General features: G+C 37.6%; 1 protein-coding gene and 1 pseudogene across 1 annotated transcript; one reads left to right on the forward strand and one right to left on the reverse strand.

Annotated features, from left to right (window-relative positions):
- The first annotated feature begins 9,357 nt into the window (after window positions 1-9,357).
- LOC137714867 (fructose-bisphosphate aldolase 8, cytosolic-like) lies at window positions 9,358-10,853 on the forward strand (annotated as a pseudogene).
- Window positions 10,854-13,067: 2,214 nt separating this feature from the next.
- LOC137714868 (stress-response A/B barrel domain-containing protein At5g22580-like) lies at window positions 13,068-13,969 on the reverse strand. Its single transcript, XM_068454023.1, has 2 exons — window positions 13,810-13,969; window positions 13,068-13,543 (listed from the first exon to the last, which is right to left on the reverse strand). The coding sequence occupies exons 1-2, from the start codon at window positions 13,926-13,928 to the stop codon at window positions 13,300-13,302; spliced, it is 363 nt and encodes a 120-aa protein (XP_068310124.1). The 5' UTR covers window positions 13,929-13,969; the 3' UTR covers window positions 13,068-13,299.
- Window positions 13,970-22,027: the final 8,058 nt, after the last annotated feature.

Consider the following 22,027-nt stretch of genomic DNA (forward strand, 5'->3'; position numbering starts at 1 on the left):
ATGAACAAAACTTTATGGCACGAGAGAATTTATCAATAAACAAGAAAAATATCGTGAGAATGTAATAAACCATACCGTCACATACATCAAAAGACATATTACTATTATTTTATTAGAATTTGAAGAATATTATGTTTGTAAACAAATTAAAACTACAAGATTAATAATCTTATTTGAAAGCTTGTGCAGATTCTCAATGGGTCAAACTAATAATATTTTGAGTAATGTTAGAAAGACTAAATTTATTGACAAAATTTTCTAAACTAAATGATATGGAAGTTGATCATTAGATTATAACTTAAGCGTTGATAAATGCGCTCATTCCTATTAGTAACACATCATTTAGTTTGCAAATTTTGTATACAAATTTAGTCCCTTTTTACTATCAGTGAAAGTGGGCTGCCGTGCGTAATGTTACTTTGTTGGTAGCCACATCACACATGGCCCACATATTTTAATTTCTCGTATCAAAACACGACAAGGCACAAGCTACCCACATCGTTTCATCAAAAGAAGATGGGTAACATAACAAGTTAACGAACTCGTTTGGTTCTTCTTCTTCCTCACTAGGGTTTCAACCCTTTTTCAAGTCAGTCGAGCCGGAAAACCAGAAAATCATTTAGATGAAATCCGTGAGTAGGAGAAGCTTTCCATGAAAGTATAATACAGACACTATTGAGCATGATCGAAACCAGTAAAACTACTAAATAATGCTCGACTAGTTTAGAACATCCAATAAAAAATAACCCATATTAATATCAATTTGTACCTACAGAAAATTCATGACAGTTGAGTTTGATCTTTGATCTTCTATTTTCTGAGTTCCTTACAGTTTTGCTCTCAATAAGACATGCGTATGAATGAACCAATTAGCTCAAGAAGAAAGGCAAAAGGCATTTGTATTTGTGCTAGTAACTGTCATTCATATTATAAGTCAATTACAACTCTTCACTTTCCTAAGAGGTTTTAATCACCTCTTAATACAAAACTGAGTTCAAGACGTCTCCATAAAATAAATATATTAAGTCCAATAATATATGTCCAGTTACTTATATATCAAATACATATACTCCAAACATAGTTTGGTGTCACTCACATTAAGAGTAAAAAACTCTTGCATTCACTCACACGAGTGTGATCAAACTATTCATATATGTTATACAATTAAAGGTCATCACTGACTGATATTATAACAACACGACTCTTGCAACTAACTATAATGATTCACTAGTTCGAACTCCAAAGCTAGTTTCAAGCTATATGCATTTGTATTCTAGAATAAAAAATCAATCTTGTCACATCCCGACTCAGGCACATCTCAATTCAGAGTCCTAGTGGACCATCCGGGTCGGAATGTGTCAAATCTCATCATTATAAAGTTGTAAACTAGAGAACCTAAGTTGGAGGCTAGTTAGTACAATTATACCTCCCACATGTTTTTTGGTCCCATGAAGTTATACAAAATATTTTGTATCATAGCTTTGAAAAAATTAACATGATTAGTGAAACAACTCATCAGAAGTTACCTGTTTTGTTTACAAGATAATAATATGGGACCGAATCAAAATAGCAACTGAATATTCAGAACATAAACTTGATTCACATAAAACCACGATATCTTTCTCTCGCACTCAAGGCAGATCAACAGAAGGTTGTAGTCCCATTCCCAGAACATGCCTTTTAAAATGAAATAAAATCCTTTTAAATACTTCCATTGATAAAACAAAGGTCATGCAATCTACAATAAAAGAATTTGTGAGCCCAACAAAAATTTACCAACTTTCTGGCTTCATCTCCATGTGAGACAACTATAGAGAAGTTATTCATGCAACTGAAATTCATACATAATAGACTTAACTAATTATATTAGGTTTGCATACCCAAAACGTAAAACACAATGGTACATATATAAAGCTTTACACTTTGGAGCAGATGAAGTATATACAAACTTGTAATCCTTTCATTACACTCGTTCATCAATAACATATAAAGCACAGTAAAATACAAACAAAATACTATAAATTTTATCTCTACTACTGCAACTTAACGAGTATGCATCCCACAACTTATTTATTGATGGGTCAAGTTACTTCGTTAGAACACATTTTCTCAATCATCAAGTCAACCAAGTGTACCAACTGGTCAAGCTACTAGTCAGAATGATTTACAAGCTCCCCAACAACAAGAAATTTGAACTAACAAGAAGTAATTTCATACCAAATTCGTGATGGTCAACTTGTTGTTCAACCTATTGCTCACAGGGAAATAAGAAAATCCCCCAAGCCTAAAAAAATTAATGAGTGTGAAGTCCACATCATATATTAGATCTACCACTTGGGCAGACAATCACTATTTATGGCAACATAGACTTATGTAATAACATATGTTACTAACAAAACTCAATGCAAACACAACATTGTATTTGGAGATTAGGATAGATGAATTATCAACAAACATTAGTCATAACACATAGTTTAGCAGAAAATTTTATCTTCGTGTGTCTAATGTATGAAACCACAAAAGGAATACATTTGTGACCAAATAGTATATGCCACGGTTTGATATTGTCTTGAAAATCAATAATTACCATAATCAAAATTGATGGCCAAACAAAATTATTGGTTTAAGCAAGATTAAACCAATACTTCTTTTCAACCAAAGTTTAATCAATGTCACCTAAACTCCATTAGACTATGTCGGAGAATTGGTACCATTAGATGTGCACAAATTAGTGAAAATAATATTTCAGAACATAACCACTAATTTGAAGTCACTGAAAAAAAAATAGTAATACCACCTTATGACACACCCCGACCCAGAAAATCCACTTGGACCCTGAATCGAGCTGTGCTGGCCGACACCTGAACGGTGACGAAGCCATAAAATGTGATAGAGTGTAGAAAAAGTGAATAAATTTGAATCTAAAAGTGTCTAAGTACCAGAGTGCGCTATGAGTGGAAGCAAACCCATTTCACACACGATGTCAGAACATAAGTAAGGTACAGTAGTGTGGGTAAGAATCATACCCTTAGAAATATCCAACAATACAAAGATTCGCCACAGATTCTTGTCGATACAAACTCAGCAACTAAAACCTGGAGGGCACCAAACAGAAGGTGTGAGTAAGCAATAAAACCAAGCTTCCCAAAGTTATTACCTCTCTAAAAGTAATGCCCCTAAATGTAAAACCCGTATCGTTTTCCATAAGACAATACAACATATATGCATATATCCAAACCATACTCAGAAATGACTAAAACCACGGTTTGCCATCAACTCCACCATACATTAATAAGTAGGCCAAATGAACTAAATCAATACAAAGTGATATATAAGTCGGAGTCACATATAGTGACCTGTACGACTTATCCATATCTCATCAATCCTAGCTAGCATATAAGTCGGAGTCACCTATAGTGACCTGTACGACTTATCCATATCTCATCAATCCTGGCTAGCATATAAGTCGGAGTCACCTATAGTGACCTGTACGACTTATCCATATCTCATCAATCCTGGCTAGCATATAAGTCGGAGTCACCTATAGTGACCTGTACGACTTATCCATATCTCATCAATCCTGGCTAGCCAATAGCTCAATAAGTATACCTGCACACGAGTCGGAATCACCTAATGTGGTCTGTACGACAGGACAGGGTGTAAATAAGTGCTACGATCACGTGAAGACTGGGTGAATAATCGCGGGTCACTTACGAGTCGGAACCACCTAAAGTGGTCTGTACGACAGTACTGTGCATCTACCTTGAATCCAAGGTGAGCGTAAGGTGCGGGAGGTGAACATCACGTGAAGGACTGTGCCCTGGCCACGGGCGGGAGCACTAACATCGGGGTGCAGGTTTATGAGCTATACTATATCTCAACACAATCGTACTCACTACCATCACTAACATCAACATGTACTCACCTGAAGCTTACCTAGGTGTCCTGCGTCCACCTTTGCACTTGAAAGCATTCCCAATAATTATATGCAAGTAGTATACATATGGATATACCATGATGCAATCTAACACTCAACCATGTTGTAGCATTTTCAATTATAAACTATATAGTGTGAAATGTACAATCAATAACGCTCTACTCCCGAACTACTTATTTTTAGGGATAATTATCCATGATAACCCAATTAACACTAATTAACTAACTAATTCACAAAACTAAAACTTGCCTTTACCAATTTCCTTCTCATTACTCAATTTCCCAAATAAGGCTTTTGTCTCAAATATTTTATGGCTGCATCTAACGTCTCGTTAGACTGCCTACGTACCCTAAACAGGGATCAAGCCATTCGTAGTTCATATAGTACTTCAAGCATTCACAATAATTATATATGAAAGTAATATGCCTAATCAATTTAAAAGTGTCGATAGAACTCTCAACAATATGTACGATAAAAAGGAAAAGATCCACTCACCTCGAGTCCACGCTATGATTCTCTAGCGCACACATCGAGGCGTCCTGAATGATTGGTCCCTGTGACCAATTATCAAATCACATCTCAGAACTCTTATCCGTAGAATATGTAATTCACATAAAACACAACCTCAACGACATTCTAAAATAGTTTGAGACTCATTGACCACAAGTCAACCGTCGATCAAAGATCGACGGTAGGGTTTACAACCCTGTATAACTTGACCCGAAAGATCCGCATATCAGATTTCCAATCCGCAACTTCCAAAGATCCACAATATATTTCTAGAATAACATATTAAAATTTCATTATGATCCAACGGTCAGATCTCCGTCAATTGCCTAAAACAAGTGGCCGTGAACATTTATTTTACTAACTTACAAATCCAATTCAGGAAGATCCGTAAGTCGGATTTTCGATCCATAAATTCCTATGATCTTTAAATATTACGTATTATAATATATCCAATTTTGGTGACGATCCAACGGTCGGATCATCGATTCACTTTTTTATCAAGTAACGTATCGTAACGAATTTAGGTTCCAACTATCAACCTACGTCATTCAAATGACAAAACTGAATTCAAGACATTTGACATAGCCTAAAAATATCATTGGCAGCCCACTGGCCACGCGCCGCCGCAGGTGGCGGTCGGCCGCCCCGACTCGCCGGAAAATTCAACTATTTCCAAAAATTCTCAAACTTAACATAAATGAAGACCTCAGTGAGTGGAGCAACTTTTATACCTGCCACGAAGTCCAAAAGTGGACGGAAGATGGTCAATTTTGTCCACAAAGCCGGCGGGTGCCTAAAATTTCCCGACGTCGATTCGTCGTCTACGGTGGTCCAACGGGGTCAAGGTTGGATGAGTTTTGCTCCTGGGATGATGGGATACAAAGCCCAAGTGGTGGCATCGACCATCGCTTTGCGGATTTGCCGGAAAATCGAAAAGGGTGGCCGGAGCACCATTGATTTTCGTCAACTTTCGTGGCCTCAAACCGCCCCATACCATGGTTAATCAAGGTGGTTCTTGGGTGGGTTTTGTAGAGGGGAATGAGAGCTTCAAGACGGTGGTGGTGGCATCCAAAAAATCCACCGGAGTTGGCCGGAATCGGCCTTGGAAGATGGACTCGCAGTGGTGCGGGTATGGGAAGCTTTCCCCCCCCCTTTTTTTTTTTTTTTTTCCTTTCTTTTCTCCCTCCATTTCTGATTTTGGGCTTCCCCCACAAAGTGGGGATTTAATTTAAATAAACACTAAACCTTGAATAACCAATTTCGAACGTCCGTAACTATACCGTTATAATCTGGACTCGCAAACGGCTTTCGCCTATACGTTCGTACCAAAGAGTACTACGAGGGTATGCTTAAAGAATAAGTCCCACATCTCTCAAGTCGATGGTCAACGGAAGTCAAAGTCCTTACCTCTAGGGCAATTTCGTAAATTCACGCTTTTAAAATAAAATAAAAACGTAATATTTGGAACGGGTTGTCACACCTTAGTTGTCAATTCACTTAAGATTCAATTCTTATATGTCATGAAAATTTTCAAATATGAAGTAGACATATAAAAATGCTATTTCACTCAACTTCATAATTTTTGAGATTTTACAAGTGGTTCAAAAACAAATTCCAATTGGGATGTGCAGAATTCTACAAAAATTTTGCAGTAGAGACATGTGATTAAAAGATGGACATCAACCCTGTGGCTTCAAACTATGCCAATTAGATCTCAGCCCTAGTTGAGTGTACCCATCAAGCCCTGCGACTTCGGAAAAATAAAAAGATAAGATTTTAATTTTTCTTACCTTGGTGCGCCACAAAGAAGAAGATAACGACGATGAATGACTCTTCTCAAAGCAAGCAAAGAAGAAAACTAGGGGAGCGGTACAATTTCCTCTGGTTTTTCTCTCTTTCTTTTTAGGATAAAATTGCTCGCCAAATTTATTAGTCCTCTACTTAAGGTAGACTAAAGTAGATTTTGGTGGAAATTGGTTTCCCTTTTCTAGAAGATTTTAACTCCAAGTCAAAGTTGAGAATCTACTCAGTTTGGGAGTTTCTACACATCCTACCCTTTTCTACGTGTAGCCCAACATGTGTGGGAGAATTTGTGGAGTAAAAATAATCCTAAAAATTCTAGAGTTGATACATGGACTATTCCCATGCATAGTCCAAAATTTCTGGAGGCTTGAGCAGTAGACTATGACACCACTAAGCTCCCCTGTTCGTGATAAGGAAGAAAAGTATGCATTAAACATATGATTAATTTGGCGATAGTGTCACTTTGTAGAAATGATGACACTGTTTCTAGAAATAGTTTTCACTATCTAAAAATGTTAACCATAATTTCTATAAATAATATAACTGTTTCTAGAAGTATTGATCACTATTCTAGAAATAGTGATACTGTTTCAAAAAATAGTGATCACCATTTCTAGAAATGGTGTACCTCTTTTTGAAATAGTGATACCGTTTCAAAAAATAGTGACACCATTTCTAGAAGTAGTGGCACCAATTCTAAAAATAGTGGCACCTATTCTAGAAATATTGTCATTGTTTCTAGAAATAATGGCACCGATTCTAGAAATAGTGTTGTCGTTTCTAGAATCAGTGTCACCCATTTTCCACAAAAAAGGAAAAAAAAAAAGAAAAAGGCTTAAATTTTCATTAGTTTTTCTAAAAATTTATTAATTTTAAGAAACAATATTTCTTATTAATAAAATTTTATTAAGTGTTTTTATTAAAATTTTATTGATAATTGTTGGAGAATTTAGTATTATTATTGCACTAAATTTATTAATTGAATGGAAATTAGAAGTGTGCCTTTTGGTAGAAAGATGTGTCTATCCAAATTCAAATGAAAAGTTGCAACCTTTAACTCTTCATGAATGGTCACTTGCTTTCCAAAGAGGTATCTTCAATACCTAAATAGGGTAGTCCTCTTTAGTAATACATAACTTTTACATTCATATTTTCATACACATAGTGCACTATTGTTAGAGAGTTTTGTAATGTTCCATTGAGTCCATAGAAGAGAGTATCCAACACAATTGTGGTTCGTTGAAGTCTTGTGCTTCAGAGTGCTACTATTACAAGAATGTGGTCGTTGTATCCTAGGATACAAGTGCCAAGCAACCATGAGCACTACTATAGCGGGGCGTAAACTTGTATTTCCAAGTTTTTCTAATCCATTACGTCATGTTCATTTAACATTGGTTACTCGTGTGCATGCATTATTTTGCTATATAATTGCATGGATTATTTCGTAATTTTGTATGTGATTTAATATAGCAATTATACCCTATTTTTCCAACAATCTTAAGACAAGTTTACATGGTTTTTGCTATATTTTATGATTGAATAAAAACATGAAAATCGATATGTTTAAATTGATTACAAGGGGAGGTTTGCGTCCTCAGAATTTTGCTTAAATTGATTCATTTTTCAAGTTGTTAAGATTTGCTTAAACTGCTTAAATCTATATGCTTAAATTGATTCTCGTCAAAGACGAATTTGACCTACATTATTACTAGCCCATTGTGAGACTAAACATATCTCTCCCCTAATGTAGATAATATCGTTTGTTTTTCCAATTATTTTTTTTCTTTTTATTTTTATATTAAATTTTTGTCTTTTTCATTAATGTTCAATCTATTTTTATTAAATTATTTTATTAGGTGATTTTTAGTTAAAAAAAAGTTTGGGAAACCTTTTCTTTAAGGGTGTGCTATCCACACATCTCTTGTTAATTTTTGTCCCTTGATCTTCTTCAATCCATTTGATCCGATGATCTAAAATTAGATAGGTGTGTGAGAAGTAAAAAAAGCTGTGGGGATATCACACCCCTTTCTTTAAATCTCTTTTTCTTTTATTTGTTAAGAATATGAAGGGATAAGGCAACAAGTGATAATCCCAAAATTGCCCTATTCCATTATATTTTCAAATAAAATAGAAATTCACAAAAAAAACCCCACTCCCGTGACTAACTTTTTTTCAAATATATTATTTTGTTTTTTCAAATAAAAAATCAAAAGAGCCAATTGTGTGGCAGGAGGCTAATTTGTTAAGAAAGAGTCAAAGATTGTGAAAAACAAAGAAAATGATAACAAAGAAAAGAGCCAATTCGGGGTATTTTGGATCTAAATTGATAAGATATTTGTAGTAAATTGCAAATAATTGATAACAAACTAAGAACAATCATGTAGTCAAATTATGATTTTTCTTCTGCTACTTCATAGAAGAGAGTAGAATTGTGAGGAAAAGAGAATTTTAGGGCTTCAGCGGAATAGAAAGAACTGCTGAAAGAGCCGTCTCTCACAAGGACATTCCTTAATGTCGTTTTTGTTTCAAAAGATTCTAGTTCCGCTTCAAATATCTGTTTATTAGAATTTAGAACTGTGTTTTGGGGGACACCACTTGGTTTTGATCAATCCTTTGATCACATTATGCAGTCCCTTCGATGATCTTGATAATGATGGATGATGCATTTTGTCTAGACATATTGCTGTTGAAATGCATCTTAGAAAAATCAAACAGATTCTTTTAGCGATAGTTGAGATATAAACTATACTGTGACACGCCACAACTCATTCCTACTAGGCGTAATCGACATTTCTTCACGCTGTCCCGGGTTTGGACCCCTTATAGACGTACTTGTGCTCCTACCCTGGCTATCTTAGGTTCGTGCCACTTTCGTACGGGTCCATATGGTTTGGCCCATTTCTCAAATTTCCGAGATATTTTTGGTCACTGTCCCGGGTTTGGACCTTTTACAGACGTACTTGTGCTCCTACCCTGGCTATCTTAGGTTCGTGCCACTTTCGTACGGGTCCATATGGTTTGGCCCATTTCTCAATTTTCCAAGATATTTTTGGGCGCTGTCCCAGGTTTGGACCCTTTACAGACGTACTTGTGCTACTACCCTGGCTATCTTAGGTTCATGCCACTTTCGTACTGGTCCATATGGTTTGGCCCATTTCTCAATTTTCCGAGATATTTTTGGGATCAATGTAACTCTAGTTACAAGGAAAGCATGCTATGTGTAGCCTGATTTGTTCTGATTTGTTCTGTACTTTTATTTTAATATTTGATGTTGTTGCAGCTTCCAGTCCCAATCCCCAAAATAATTCATATAGGGAGACCAAAAATCACAGCAATGCCGCCAACTTTGGTCCCCCTGGGAAGGGAATCCTTGCTGCAGACGAGCCAATGGGCACAATTGGCAAGCGTCTGTTAAGTATAAATGTCGAGAATAATGAGCCCTCCGTGAGCTCCTCTTTTGCGCCCCGGTGCACTCCAGTATCTCAGCGGTGTGATCCTTTTTTAGGAAACCCTTTGCCAGAATACAGCCGGCGGTAAATCCTTTATTGATATCCTCAAAGACGGTGGGGTCCTTCCTGGAATTAAAGTGGACAAGGGCACTGTTGAGCTTGCTGGAACTAATGGTGAGACCACAACTCAGGGTCTTGACGGTCTTGCACAACGCTGCCAGCAGTACTATGAAGCTGGTGCCCGATTTGCAAAGTGGCGTGCTGTACTCAAGATTGGCCCGAACGAGCTAACCCAGCTTGCTATAAATGAGAATGCCAATGGCTTGGCTCGCTATGCTGTCATTTGCCAGGAGAATAGCTTGGTACCAATTGTTGAGCCAGAGATATTGGTTGACGGATCTCATGACATTGAGCGATGCACAGATGTGACTGAGCGTGCCGCTGCAGCGTGCTATAAAGCACTGAACGATCACCATGTCCTTCTCGAGGGGACTCTTTTGAAGCCAAACATGGTTACCCCTGGTTCAGATGCCAAGAAGGTTTCACCTGAGGTCGTGGCTAATCATACAGTAAGGGCATTGCAGCGAACAATGCCTCCAGCTGTTCCTGCTGTGGTGTTTTTTTTCGGGTGGGCAGAGTGAGGAGGAAGCTACCCTCCATTTGAATGCTATGAACAAGCTCAATACCAAGAAACCCTGGTCACTTTCATTCTCTTTTGGGCGGGCTCTGCAGCAGAGTACCCTAAAGGCGTGGGCTTGCTAGGTGCAAAGCGAATTCAGAAGCAACTTTTGGTACCTACAAAGGGGATGCTGCATTGGGAGATGGTGCTTCAGAGAGCCTTCACGTGAAGGATTACAAGTATCGAGATTTTGCAGGTCAATTTCTATTTCCTCATGTATTGCTGTTAGGAAGTTATTCGAGAGATGAGTGTTTCATTTTTTGTTCTTTTGGAATTTTACTGATTAAAATTCAGTGGCATGTTTCGTCACGACTTGATCATTGCCCTTTAGCTTTTTTAACTGAGGTCATATTTTTCACTTCCTAGATTTTGAGTATAATTATTCTTTTATGTCATTGCCTGTCATGTTCCCTTTTACAACAAAGGGTTGGCCAGAAAACATATTCAGGTATCAGGAATTATGCTGGTTTGAGTACTGCTGCAATAACCGTGGATTAATTAGGTTCATGTTAAAGCAGATTGTACCTTACAGTAAATCATGAAGGATGCAATATTTGTACCTCAACTTATAGTTCCTTTACAAAAGAAGTAGCTAGTGGAAGTGGGAATTGAATAGCCTTCCTTGTACAAATATATCATGTATTTCCTTAACAGTTTGCCTACTGAAGATTCACTCCTACATCTGGTTGTTTCAAATACAATTGATTTAATGATTTCTAGTTTATGTGGCAAACTTTTCACATCCAAATCCTTTCATTCAAATTTCTCCTTCCAAATGGAGCCTACGAATCTTTACGGGACAGACAGATGAAGAGAAATGGGAACAACAACCAAAATTTGCTTTTGGTTTCTTTTTTACAGCTACAAAGTAAAGGAAAAAAAAAAAAAAAAGACCAATACATAGGGACTTAACTTTCTTACTTCAGTGATCCAAAACCATCACTACTACTAGAGTAAGCAAAGAGAAGAGGATATTACCAGAACTGGTGATGGATCCACCCTTTGAAATCACTTTGTTTTCTGCAAATTAAAATCATTAGAAACACCACATTAATTATACTAGTTTTTAAATGGTTGATGAATCTAATTAATATATATCTCCAATTCACACTTTATGAAGCTAGGCACTTACTGCACTCTTTTGGGTGGCATACGCACCTCAACCCAGCACCACAATTTCCATTAGGCTTTTGACACTCGTCGCAGATATTAGGAACGTGGTCAGGGATGTCGAAAGACATCCTTGTCTTCAACCCGTATCCTTCATTGTTTCCATGTGAAGGTGTTTCATACACCCTGCTGTAACATGAGCAATTCAGATCTCTTGGATGAAAACCCATGTCTAGCTTTGTGAGATCATGAACTAGTAAGCAAGAGGACAATGTAAGCCCATCAAGTTTGGGTTCTTGAATCTTTGAAGAAGCTTCACATGCATGCAGGCAGGTGACATTTTGAAAATGTGCTGATGGAGCAAGGTTTTTGTATGAGCAGTTGTAGAGTAAAAGTGAGTTGGACTGTCTGGGAGAACGAAAACTTGGGGATCGAAGCCTAGGATGGGCATATTGTGGTGGAGATGAACAAGAAGGGTTGGAGATGATCAGACTTTTACATCTGTAGTTAGTGTAGGAAATTGGGAACAGGTTAATAGAGGTTCTATCACTGTGGTATAGTTTTTGAGATTTGCAAACAAAAATGCGGTTTAGCGGAGAAAAGGCAGTTGAATTTGGTTTCGAAAAAGGTGTTTGAGTGTTGAGTTTGTCACAAATGATTGTTGAAGTTGTTAACCAGAAATGGAGAACTAGAAGGGCAGGATGCAGGAGGCAGATTTTCTTGAATGTCTGCATATCCAAATGCACTGCACTGTTAGGTTGTTTTCAACTTTTCAATAGAGTTATAAGGAAGCAAAGAAGATGAAGATAACAGAGAATCTACTTTGCAATCTTTTGAGGAATATTACTTTGTGATTTCAAATTTTCTTGTGGACTTTTGGGAGGAATGTGTATTTAGTTTTGCAATTGCAATCCCACTTTTCCGTGGCCCAATGGAATGTGACACTTCTCCATCCCTTAGATTCTGCTGCCTGATTTCCTCCTTTTCCACCCACTACTGTTGCCGATGGTATGCTTTTTGATGGATCATCAGATCTCTCTATGTTTGGTCGCTGTTTTGTTTAACGTTAAAACATGACTTTTTACTGAATACTGTAATTAATCACACACGTTTGATCATGGGAAATTATAAGTTACGATTTGTTGATGGTTATACGTATTTGAAGTTTACCTTAAGATTTTATAATAAAATGGCACTCTGATGAGTTCTGAGTAGGGTTTTTCTTTTGGCCATTATTTTCCTCAATATCATTCCAATTTTTGAATCTTTAATTCTCTGTTTCTCGCAGACAAGTTGTTTACATGGGACCCTGAAGCATTGCTAGTAATACCCTTTCTTGAGCCACGACAACTAAAGCCAACAAAGTCAAAAGTACATGTACCATCTTTTGCTTTTTGATAGACTAAATTTTAAGTTCAACAAGTACATGTATGTTTGTGCTTATCTCTTTTCTTAAGATGCTTATCTCTTTTTTTACATGAAATGTCATGTGCGAAGAAAGATAAACATGTACATTCGATTTCAGATCAGTTTATCTTTTTTTTAGAACGACATCAAGTGTAAAAATTAACAAAACCCCTTCAGTGAAGCTACATGTCCATTCATGAATCCTCAAGAGAGGCAAACTGACCATAACGTAGTTTCACACAAGTTGAAATTACATTAAAAATCATTGACATCGCCATAATTAAACAGAACCCATAATTTTAATAGGGAAAAAAAAACTAAAAACTACACACACACACACAAGCAGATGCAGCATACTTCATCACATTCCGTTCTATTGGGTACATAGTTTTGCAATTTTTAAGTTACTTCTGATCATTCAGGGTAGCTGGTGGTTCCTCCGCCGGTGCCTTGGGTGGTGGCTTGACAAGAGTAGCCGGGAAATCAAGCAGCACAATCTTTTCTAGAACTGTTGAAAATGTTGCTGAAAATTCTTGATGTTTAGGGTGGCCAACAAACACAGTATAATCTTCCTTCTTATCGAATGTCGTCAAGAAGGCATGGGTAAACCCTTGCCTAAGCATCTCTGGGCTTTCCAAGTCCTGTCCCCTAAGAGAAAGAATAAAGCACACCGGCGAGGATCGAACATATGTTCGCGATCAGTAACATTGTTTTGTTAAGTGACTTTTAATTATCTTATTTTACAGTTCTAAAGCATCATATAATTTATTGTTTTGATTTTAAATGGGGTGCCCATGGGTAAAAAACTGTTTTGCTTTTAGTTTATGTGTAGGAATGTCCACTTAAGTGACAGTCTGACAACATAAACGTTTTAAATATCAAATATTTAACAAGAAAAGGAGAGAATTAATTACCATTCAAATGACTTAACCGCATCAATCTCAGCAACCATTTTCTCCAGATCTTTCAAAATGTCCTCCACCACCACATCTTCCTTGAACTTAACAATCACCAAATGCTTGAACTCCCCCATAATGTTTTTTGCTAGTTCTACTGCACATGAAGCTGAAAAATGAGTCCCCAAAGTCCACAATTTATAATACCCTACATAACGATTGTTTGTGTGTCAACCTCAACAGTCCTACTCCTGCCTGTCCACTGTCACACCCAATGACCCTGTTTGGAGGATATCAATCAGTCTTCAATCTTGGGACAACAATATCTCTTGCTCAATATTTCTATGGGGCTATAGTCCCACTAGTCAGCAACCTAGTCGCTTAACCGCACACTCAGATTTTGTCCAGTTCTATTGTCATAACTTTGCTTTTGCGCATGAACACGATGATTGTGTTCCTTTATGCCCATATTGTTTGAAATTACAGTACTCTTGTGGGACTGGATATGTTGAGGAATGATGATTCTCTTCCTTCCTAATCTCTTTATCTTTCCATTCTCATTTGAACGGTTACGGTTAAACCACATCAACATTTTATATTGATTTTTTTATAGAGATAATAAGAAAAGAAAAAATAATGTATGAGAGGAGAAGATTGAAGGGGATAGAAATAGAAGGGTAGAGAATCCTCGTTGAGGGCTGTTATTGCTTTGCAGAACTGCTGTGACTATTCTAAAACGTCTATTAAATATCATTTTTTCGTCCTTGTAAGGTATATTTTTATATAACATATATATATATATATATATATATGTATATATGTCTGTATGTGTGTGTGTGTGTATTTCCTAGTTCTATAATTCATTTGGTCTTACTGCTGGACTTTTCTCCATGTCCTAGCCATATGCTACAGGGTGTATTATTGGAACCTAATATGCATGGATGATATGTCACATGCTCATCTTTAAGGAATCTTACAAAGGTGATATAAAGTGTATTTGTCAATCAAATGTATGATTAATTCTTATATCGTGATACAATTTTCGGGAAATTGAAAGGGAGTTTTCTCTGCATTCAAATCATGTGCAATTGTGTGGGTTAGATCAAAAAATGCAAGCTAATAAAGTCGTTCGGCTCATTGCAAGTGGCGGACAAACACGTCAGCGCTACGTCCCAGCAACTGACATTTTGTTGCGTGGCATGTGGCGCGCGCATCGGTGAGTTCCCTACTCAGCAAATAAAAAATAAAAAATAAAAAATAAAAAACATCCCACGTTCCCTACTCAGCATCCACTCTTTTAACATGTGGTGGCGTACAAATCAAATATTAAGACTTGATCTCGTAATTATTGAGTCCACACTACACTCCCCAAGCATAAGGTATTGCATAATTACTTCATTAATTTGTGTTACCCCATGTAACGCTTTCAAATTCATTACTTCAGTGGCACAACTAAGAATTGTCAGGACGGCCAGCAGGCAATTATTCGGGCGGCTGTCAGGGTGAGGGTGGGGGTTGTTAGGATGGAAGGGGGAGTTTATAAAAAAAAATGCAGACAACCAAATCTTTTTAGATAATAAACAATATTAATGTCGTTCATAATTTATCAATACAAACGAAGTTACAATTGTTGTCGGCGAGATTTCTCGTCATAAAAACGTAGCATGATAGCTTCATTATCAATAAAAGAAAAAACATTTGTTTCAATGTGTTGATCCTAAAAATTACAAAGTCTACGTGGCGTGCAGGCCGAGTAACTAACAAGCTAACTACGTCCTTCGGTTGAATGCGGGGTGTGCCAACTCGTCGGCCGAGGAGTAAAATTTGTTGATGTTGCATTGAGTGCGCTGCTGACTTCTTGATCTTGCGATTGCGGCCGAGGAATGAACAAATCTCGGCCTTTGGATTCTCGAGCCTGAAGACAAGGCTACTAGTTCTGCAAAGTTCAATATCAAATTCGGCTCTCAGGGTGCCGAATGTAGTAACTTGGTAACACCTCACTTTGCCGAGAAGGCTTATGAGATGACCTCTGCCAATAAGGATTCGAAAATCCTTCTCGACCGAGACTTGGATAGATAACCAGTCGACCTCGATGCAGTGTTGTTTATCCAAACTGAAGGTGCTTCGGGAACGGCTGATTCGGCAACAGTAATGTTTATCCAAACTGAAGATGTTCGCCGGTTGCCTTCACAGTGCTGTTTATCCAAACTAAAGATGTGTCGACGGAAAAAAGAAAATAAAAAATCTCAAGATGTTTGAGAGGTTTTGCGCAGGGCAGTTGTGTGTTGAATTGGAGGTCTCTCCTTAGTCGTTCATGCTTCTGCATTTATAGAACATATTTACCTTGGCCTGGCCTGATGATTATGTAGAGTTCCTTTGCAACTCAAACTAGTGAAGCTGATCCATGCCATAGGCTAAGGCCTATCTTTATATTCGAAACTTATCACGTAACCACAAGTTTATCTCCATGCAATCACCTCACCAATCAAATCCATCATGTATACTTCCCCTGACAAAGACCACATGCATGCATGATCATTCCTTCACCAACTTAAACTCTGAAACATAATTATAACTGGTGAAATATCATCACCAAATCCCAAGACGAAGCCACGTGCCACAACCTGTCTGCATGTAATTCCATCTTTTGACTCCTTATTCTCATCTTTATTTTCCTTATTCCCTTATCTAACAACTATTCCATGTCTGCATGCAAATTGTTGTTTTGGTTAGATGAGAAAATAAAAAGAATATTCTTTCATTCTTTATCTCTTCAACAACCGTCTGATCACACCCTCATTCAACACCTGAATGCACGGCATAATCTTCAAATGATCAGGATAATTCCAACTATTTAATTACCATGGTTTATTGTAACCATAATAATGTAAAGCAATTGAAAATCACATTAATATTCACATCCAACGGCTTAGGACCCTGTTCATTTAATGACCTCGATTACTCAGACCGATGGTGCAAAATTGGGTCCAAACATTGCCCCCCCCCCCCCCCAGTTTCCTTGGGCTTCAGCTCGTAAGCCGAACGATTAAGGAAATTGATTGTTCTTCCTTGATATCCTCAAATTTCTCAGTTTGAGTATGAAAGGCCGAAAAATATCGCCGAACCAAGCACCACATTATTCTTTCTGGGGACTCCATCTGACGAAATCACATCACATCACATGCGCAGAGACATTTTTCTTTTCAAATGAAAACAAATTCCAGCATGTGAATAGGGAGAATGCCATGCATTCCAATAAAGCACATGGTATCTCATGTTTTGGATGATGGCAAGCTCCACCGTCTGAACTGGAGTAATGCTAATCCACATGCATATGTCGATCACATTTTCATTCTTTTTTTACTTATTTTCACTTTTGATTGGGCAAACAAGTCAGCATGCTCCCCCATTTCTCTTCCTTCAGTGCAAACCTCACCGAATGTAATACGGTTTGGCCTATTGAAAGGTTTTATGGCAGCACTTATAAACGTGAGAGACGAAACAGAACTCCAGATTTAACCGAGCTCGGTCAAACAATTCTGCAATTCCATTTTCATGGCTATCAACCAACACTGTCAAGAAGCCTCGAACAATTATTATTTTTATAACAGATCAATAACTGACGCCATCTCTGCCTCGCAGCAAAACCATTTTTGCCGGGAACCCAAAAACTCAATCCTAACCAGTGCCAAACTGAACATGGTGTCGGTCGAATACTTCGTAGGACAGCAAAATCGCCGAATTACTTCCTGAAATCACCAAGCACATCTCTTTTCTTTGCTGCCATCTTTCACCAAGCAACAGGGGAAATACTTCTTTTTCTTCAGTACTGCACCGAATAAAGTAAATCCCGACTTCTTATTTGGGGCCATTCGGTGAGAGTGAGACCAAACCTCCACCAAACTAACAAATTGATTCGGCAAGAAGCAAAGTGTATGCAACACCATGGGCCAAATCCAAGCTCCACATTAGTTTTAACATTGCCGACCTCCATGAGAACAAACTCCACCGAACACAAAATAATTCAGCAAACAACATCCATAGCTTCCAATTACTTGAATGTCAACTTTGTTGGGCGAACCAAAACTTGGCAATAAACTCTGCAGACCAACGGCTGTAAACAAATATGTGCTAGTTGAAGTGGAATCCAATTATCTCGCCCCTTCTGTAAAAATAAGTCGTCGAATCGTCGACCCAACTCGACCAACCATCGTGCTTGACCACCTTAACTCGCCTAGTCTCCGAGTCACACCCCAGTCCAAGTGCATCGATTACACCGCGACAAAACTTGTCCTTGGCGCACCCAAGCTCATGTAAGTGGAGATGTAAACCAAATAATTTCTCATGGAAAAACTGAACTCCCATGGTCGAGCGATGGGAAGGAAGAACAACCGAAGATGGGCAGGTGTAGAGCATACTGTAAATATTCTTTTTAACCGCTGAGGATACCCACCTTATACAAATTGATTCGGCGTGGGTTTCGACCGAAAGTAGTCTACCGAATACCACCAATAATAATTAAATGAACACAATTCAGAAAATGTGAGAATCGGCCGAGCCATGTGGCCGAAAAAATGTATTCAGCATTAAAATTCCATTCCTTCGACCACAATTGTCGAGCACACCATCAGTTGGATTGCCACACCACTTATTGCCCCTTATTTTCTTATGCATCGGGCGAAAAGGCTGAATGGTTAAGAAAATAATTTATTTTATAATTTATTTTTTTGTTTTTTGTTTTTTGTTTTTTGTTTTTTGTTTTTTGTTTTTTGTTTTTTTTTTTTACCAAAAGAAAATGAAAACAACCTAATCATAATTAGGAGGAGGCCAACGATGCTTTATTCCAAGCCAAGATCTTTTTATATCAAAAATTTCATTTTGCTCTAGGCCGAATAAAGAATGATCTCCAAATATTTTTGACTCGGTGAAATATTTGTTATCATTGGCCGTCGAATGTGTTTGACCATTATTATGCCCCCCCAGGCATAATTAATTGGTTAATTTCGGCTTTTAATTCAAATAACTTGGCCGAATAGGATTTCTCCATATCGGCTTTATCACCAATAATCATATCAATTGGCGTAGTTTCGGCTTCTAAGATCATGTCTTCAATTACCATATCAATTGATGTGGTTCTTCCGTTTGAAGCCGTGCATCGGACTTGTTCATCATTAGAACACTCCTCTGACGAATCATTTTCTGAGTCAATTTTTGGCTAAAAAACTTGAACATTTTCTTCTAGGCCTACCACACTTTCGGTCTCGACCAGAAAAATAGGTGGCCTTTGTTCTTCGGCTAAATTAATAACTTTCTTTGGCCGATGTCTGATTACGACCGGAGGGGAAAATTACCCCTAGGTCTTTTCAACCAACCATTTCTCAAATGGAATCGATTTGTAGTCGAAAACGTAAGGAAAATATTTTCCATCTAGCCAGGTATTAAATCGAGCCCTATCTTCATTTACCCATTGCTCTTGCAAGGTAACATGAGCTTTTATTCTCAACATGTAAGCGAATGACTTTTGCATCTTTGTATGGCCACGAAGAATTTTTTCCACTTCCAAAGATCTTTTTCGTTCCTCATTGTGTTTTTTCAATTCCTCTAGGAGCTCATACAATCGGCTACGTGGAGCCGGATTGGAATCTTGATATATCATATGAACTTCCTAATTTTAGCACTGGGTCCCACTGGGCGTGCCAAGATGTTGACCTTAAAAATTACAAAGCCTACGCGGCGTACAGGCCGAGTAACTAATAAACTAACTACGTCTTTCGGTTGAATGCGAGGCGTGCCAACTCGTCGGCCGAGCTCGACCGAGGAGTAAAATTTGTTGATGTTGCGTTGAGTGCGCTGCTGACTTCTTGATCTTGCGATTGCGACCGAGGAGGGAACAAATCTCGGCCTTTGGATTCTCGAGCCTGAAGACAAGGCTGCTAGTTCTGCAAAGTTCAATATCAAATTCGGCTCTCCGGGTGCCGAATGTAGTAACCTGGTAACACCTCACTTCGCCGAGAAGGCTAATAAGATGACCTCTGCCAATAAGGATTCGAAAATCCTTCTCGACCGAGACTTAAATAGATAACCAGTCGACCTCGACGTAGTGCTGTTTATCCAAACTGAAGGTTCTTCGGGAACGGCTGATTTTACGGCAACCGTGCTGTTTATCCAAACTGAAGATGTTCACCGGTTGTCTTCACAGTGCTGTTTATCCAAATTGAAGATGTGTCGGCGGAAAAAAAGAAAATAAAAAATCTCAAGATGTTTGAGAGGTTTTGTGCAGGGCAGTTGTGTGTTGAATTGGAGGTCTCTCCTCAGTCGTTCATGCTTCTGCATTTATAGAACATATTTACCTTGGCCTGGCCTGATGATTACGTAGAGTTCCTTTGCAACTCAAACTAGTGAAGTTGATCCATGCCATAGGCTAAGGCCTATCCTTATATTCGAAACTTATCACGTCACCACAAGTTTATCTCCATGCAATCACCTCACCAATCAAATCCATCATGTATACTTCCCCTGACAAAGACCACATGCATGCATGATCATTCATTCACCAACTTAAACTCTCAAACGTAATTATAACTGATGAAATATCATTACCAAATCCCAAGATGAAGCCACATGCCACAACCTGTCTGCATGTAATTCCATCCTTTGACTCCTTATTCTCATCTTTATTTTCCTTATTCCCTTATCTAGCAACTATTCCACGTCTGCATGCAAATTGTTGTTTTGGTTAGATGAGAAAACAAAAAGAATATTCTTTCATTCTTTATCTCTTCAACAACCGTCTCATCACACCCTCATTCAACACCTGAATGCACGGCATAATCTTCAAATGATCAGGATAATTACAACTATTTAATTACCATGGTTTATTGTAACCATAATAATGTAAAGCAATTGAAAATCACATTAATATTCACATCCAACGGCTTAAGACCCTGTTCATTTAACAGCCTCAATTACTCAGACCGATGGTGCAAAATTGGGTCCAAACACAATGTAAACAATCAAGCTATCACTCAACCATTGATCTCCCGTTCTGTTACACAATGGTATTTTAACAATATTCATAATGAAAAACGCTTTCTCCACCGAAGCAGTTGCAACCAATAACATCAAAATCAATGTAAGAAGCTTATATACTAACTTATAAGCACGTAAAAATCCATCATGTTAAGCGTAAACCGAACTATTTCATGAGCCACAAATTGCAGGGTTTGGATTTCCAATGACAACTTAATATTTTTGTCATGAGTTACAACTTAATATCGAATTAATTACTAAACGCTTTTTGACACTTTATGAGTCGAATTTGACACTTAAGTCATGCACATATATAATAGGGTGAAGTACCGATGTAGTTCCTAAACTATCAGCCCAGTGCAAATTAAGTCCCTGAATTATTTTTTCGGTAAAATAAATCCCTCAAGTCATTAAGCCCTTAAAATTTCATATAGGTTGCGAATCTAACATGTAATTTACCCTCCAAAGTTAACTTACACTATTTATTATGAAAAACTACCAATTTAGGCTACAAAGTTAACCAATTTACCCTCCAAAGTTAACCCTATACGCTATTTCTTTATGAAAAACTATCAATCTACCCTCCAAGATGTATCATATGCAATTAACGTAACTTAAATTGACGGAAAATTGAATATAGTGCTTTGAATATAATATTAAGGATGTAATTGACAGATTTTTATAATTCAATGACTGATTTTTCTTAAAAATAATAATTTAAAAGTCTAATTTTTCACTGATGTGAAAATTCATGAGCTAAATTGATAGTTCACCCTATATAATATGATGATTCTTAAAATAGATCATAATTTCCAAATCTTCGTATCATAAGACCAAAAAGATAGCGTCCATTTTGATTGAACAAAAGTAGAAATAGAGGCAGCCCCTCTTGCATGGCTAGTCTTTTAAAGGAAATCAGCTGCCTTGCTTGCTTAGTTGAACAGAAAAGGAGGGCATATGCATTCCAGACTCTGCTCCACCGACAATGTAATGACCATTACCTACTATAACTATAAAGTAATAGGTTGCTTAGCTTCAATTATTTTCGGCCCTGCTATGATCACTAGTCAACAGGACATGGTTTTTTTCTATGTTTTTATTTATGTTGTTTCTTACATTCTATAATTTAGATTCCTGCACCGCAAATTCTAGATCTCTGCAATAGGTTTCTTAGCTTCAATTATTTTCGGCCCTGCTATGATCACTA

Source organism: Pyrus communis, chromosome 14 (genome assembly GCF_963583255.1).
Source record: "Pyrus communis chromosome 14, drPyrComm1.1, whole genome shotgun sequence".
Classification (NCBI taxonomy): domain Eukaryota; kingdom Viridiplantae; phylum Streptophyta; class Magnoliopsida; order Rosales; family Rosaceae; genus Pyrus; species Pyrus communis.

What these genes read in the sequence shown, in the direction of transcription:
- LOC137714868 (XM_068454023.1), bottom strand. Translation starts at nt 13,928, where the DNA reads ATGGGGGAGTTCAAGCATTTGGTGATTGTTAAGTTCAAGGAAGATGTG. An exon ending in GCGGTTAAGTCATTTGAATG is followed by an intron (nt 13,544 to 13,809) that starts GTAATTAATTCT and finishes TCTTTCTCTTAG; the next exon opens with GGGACAGGACTTGGAAAGCC.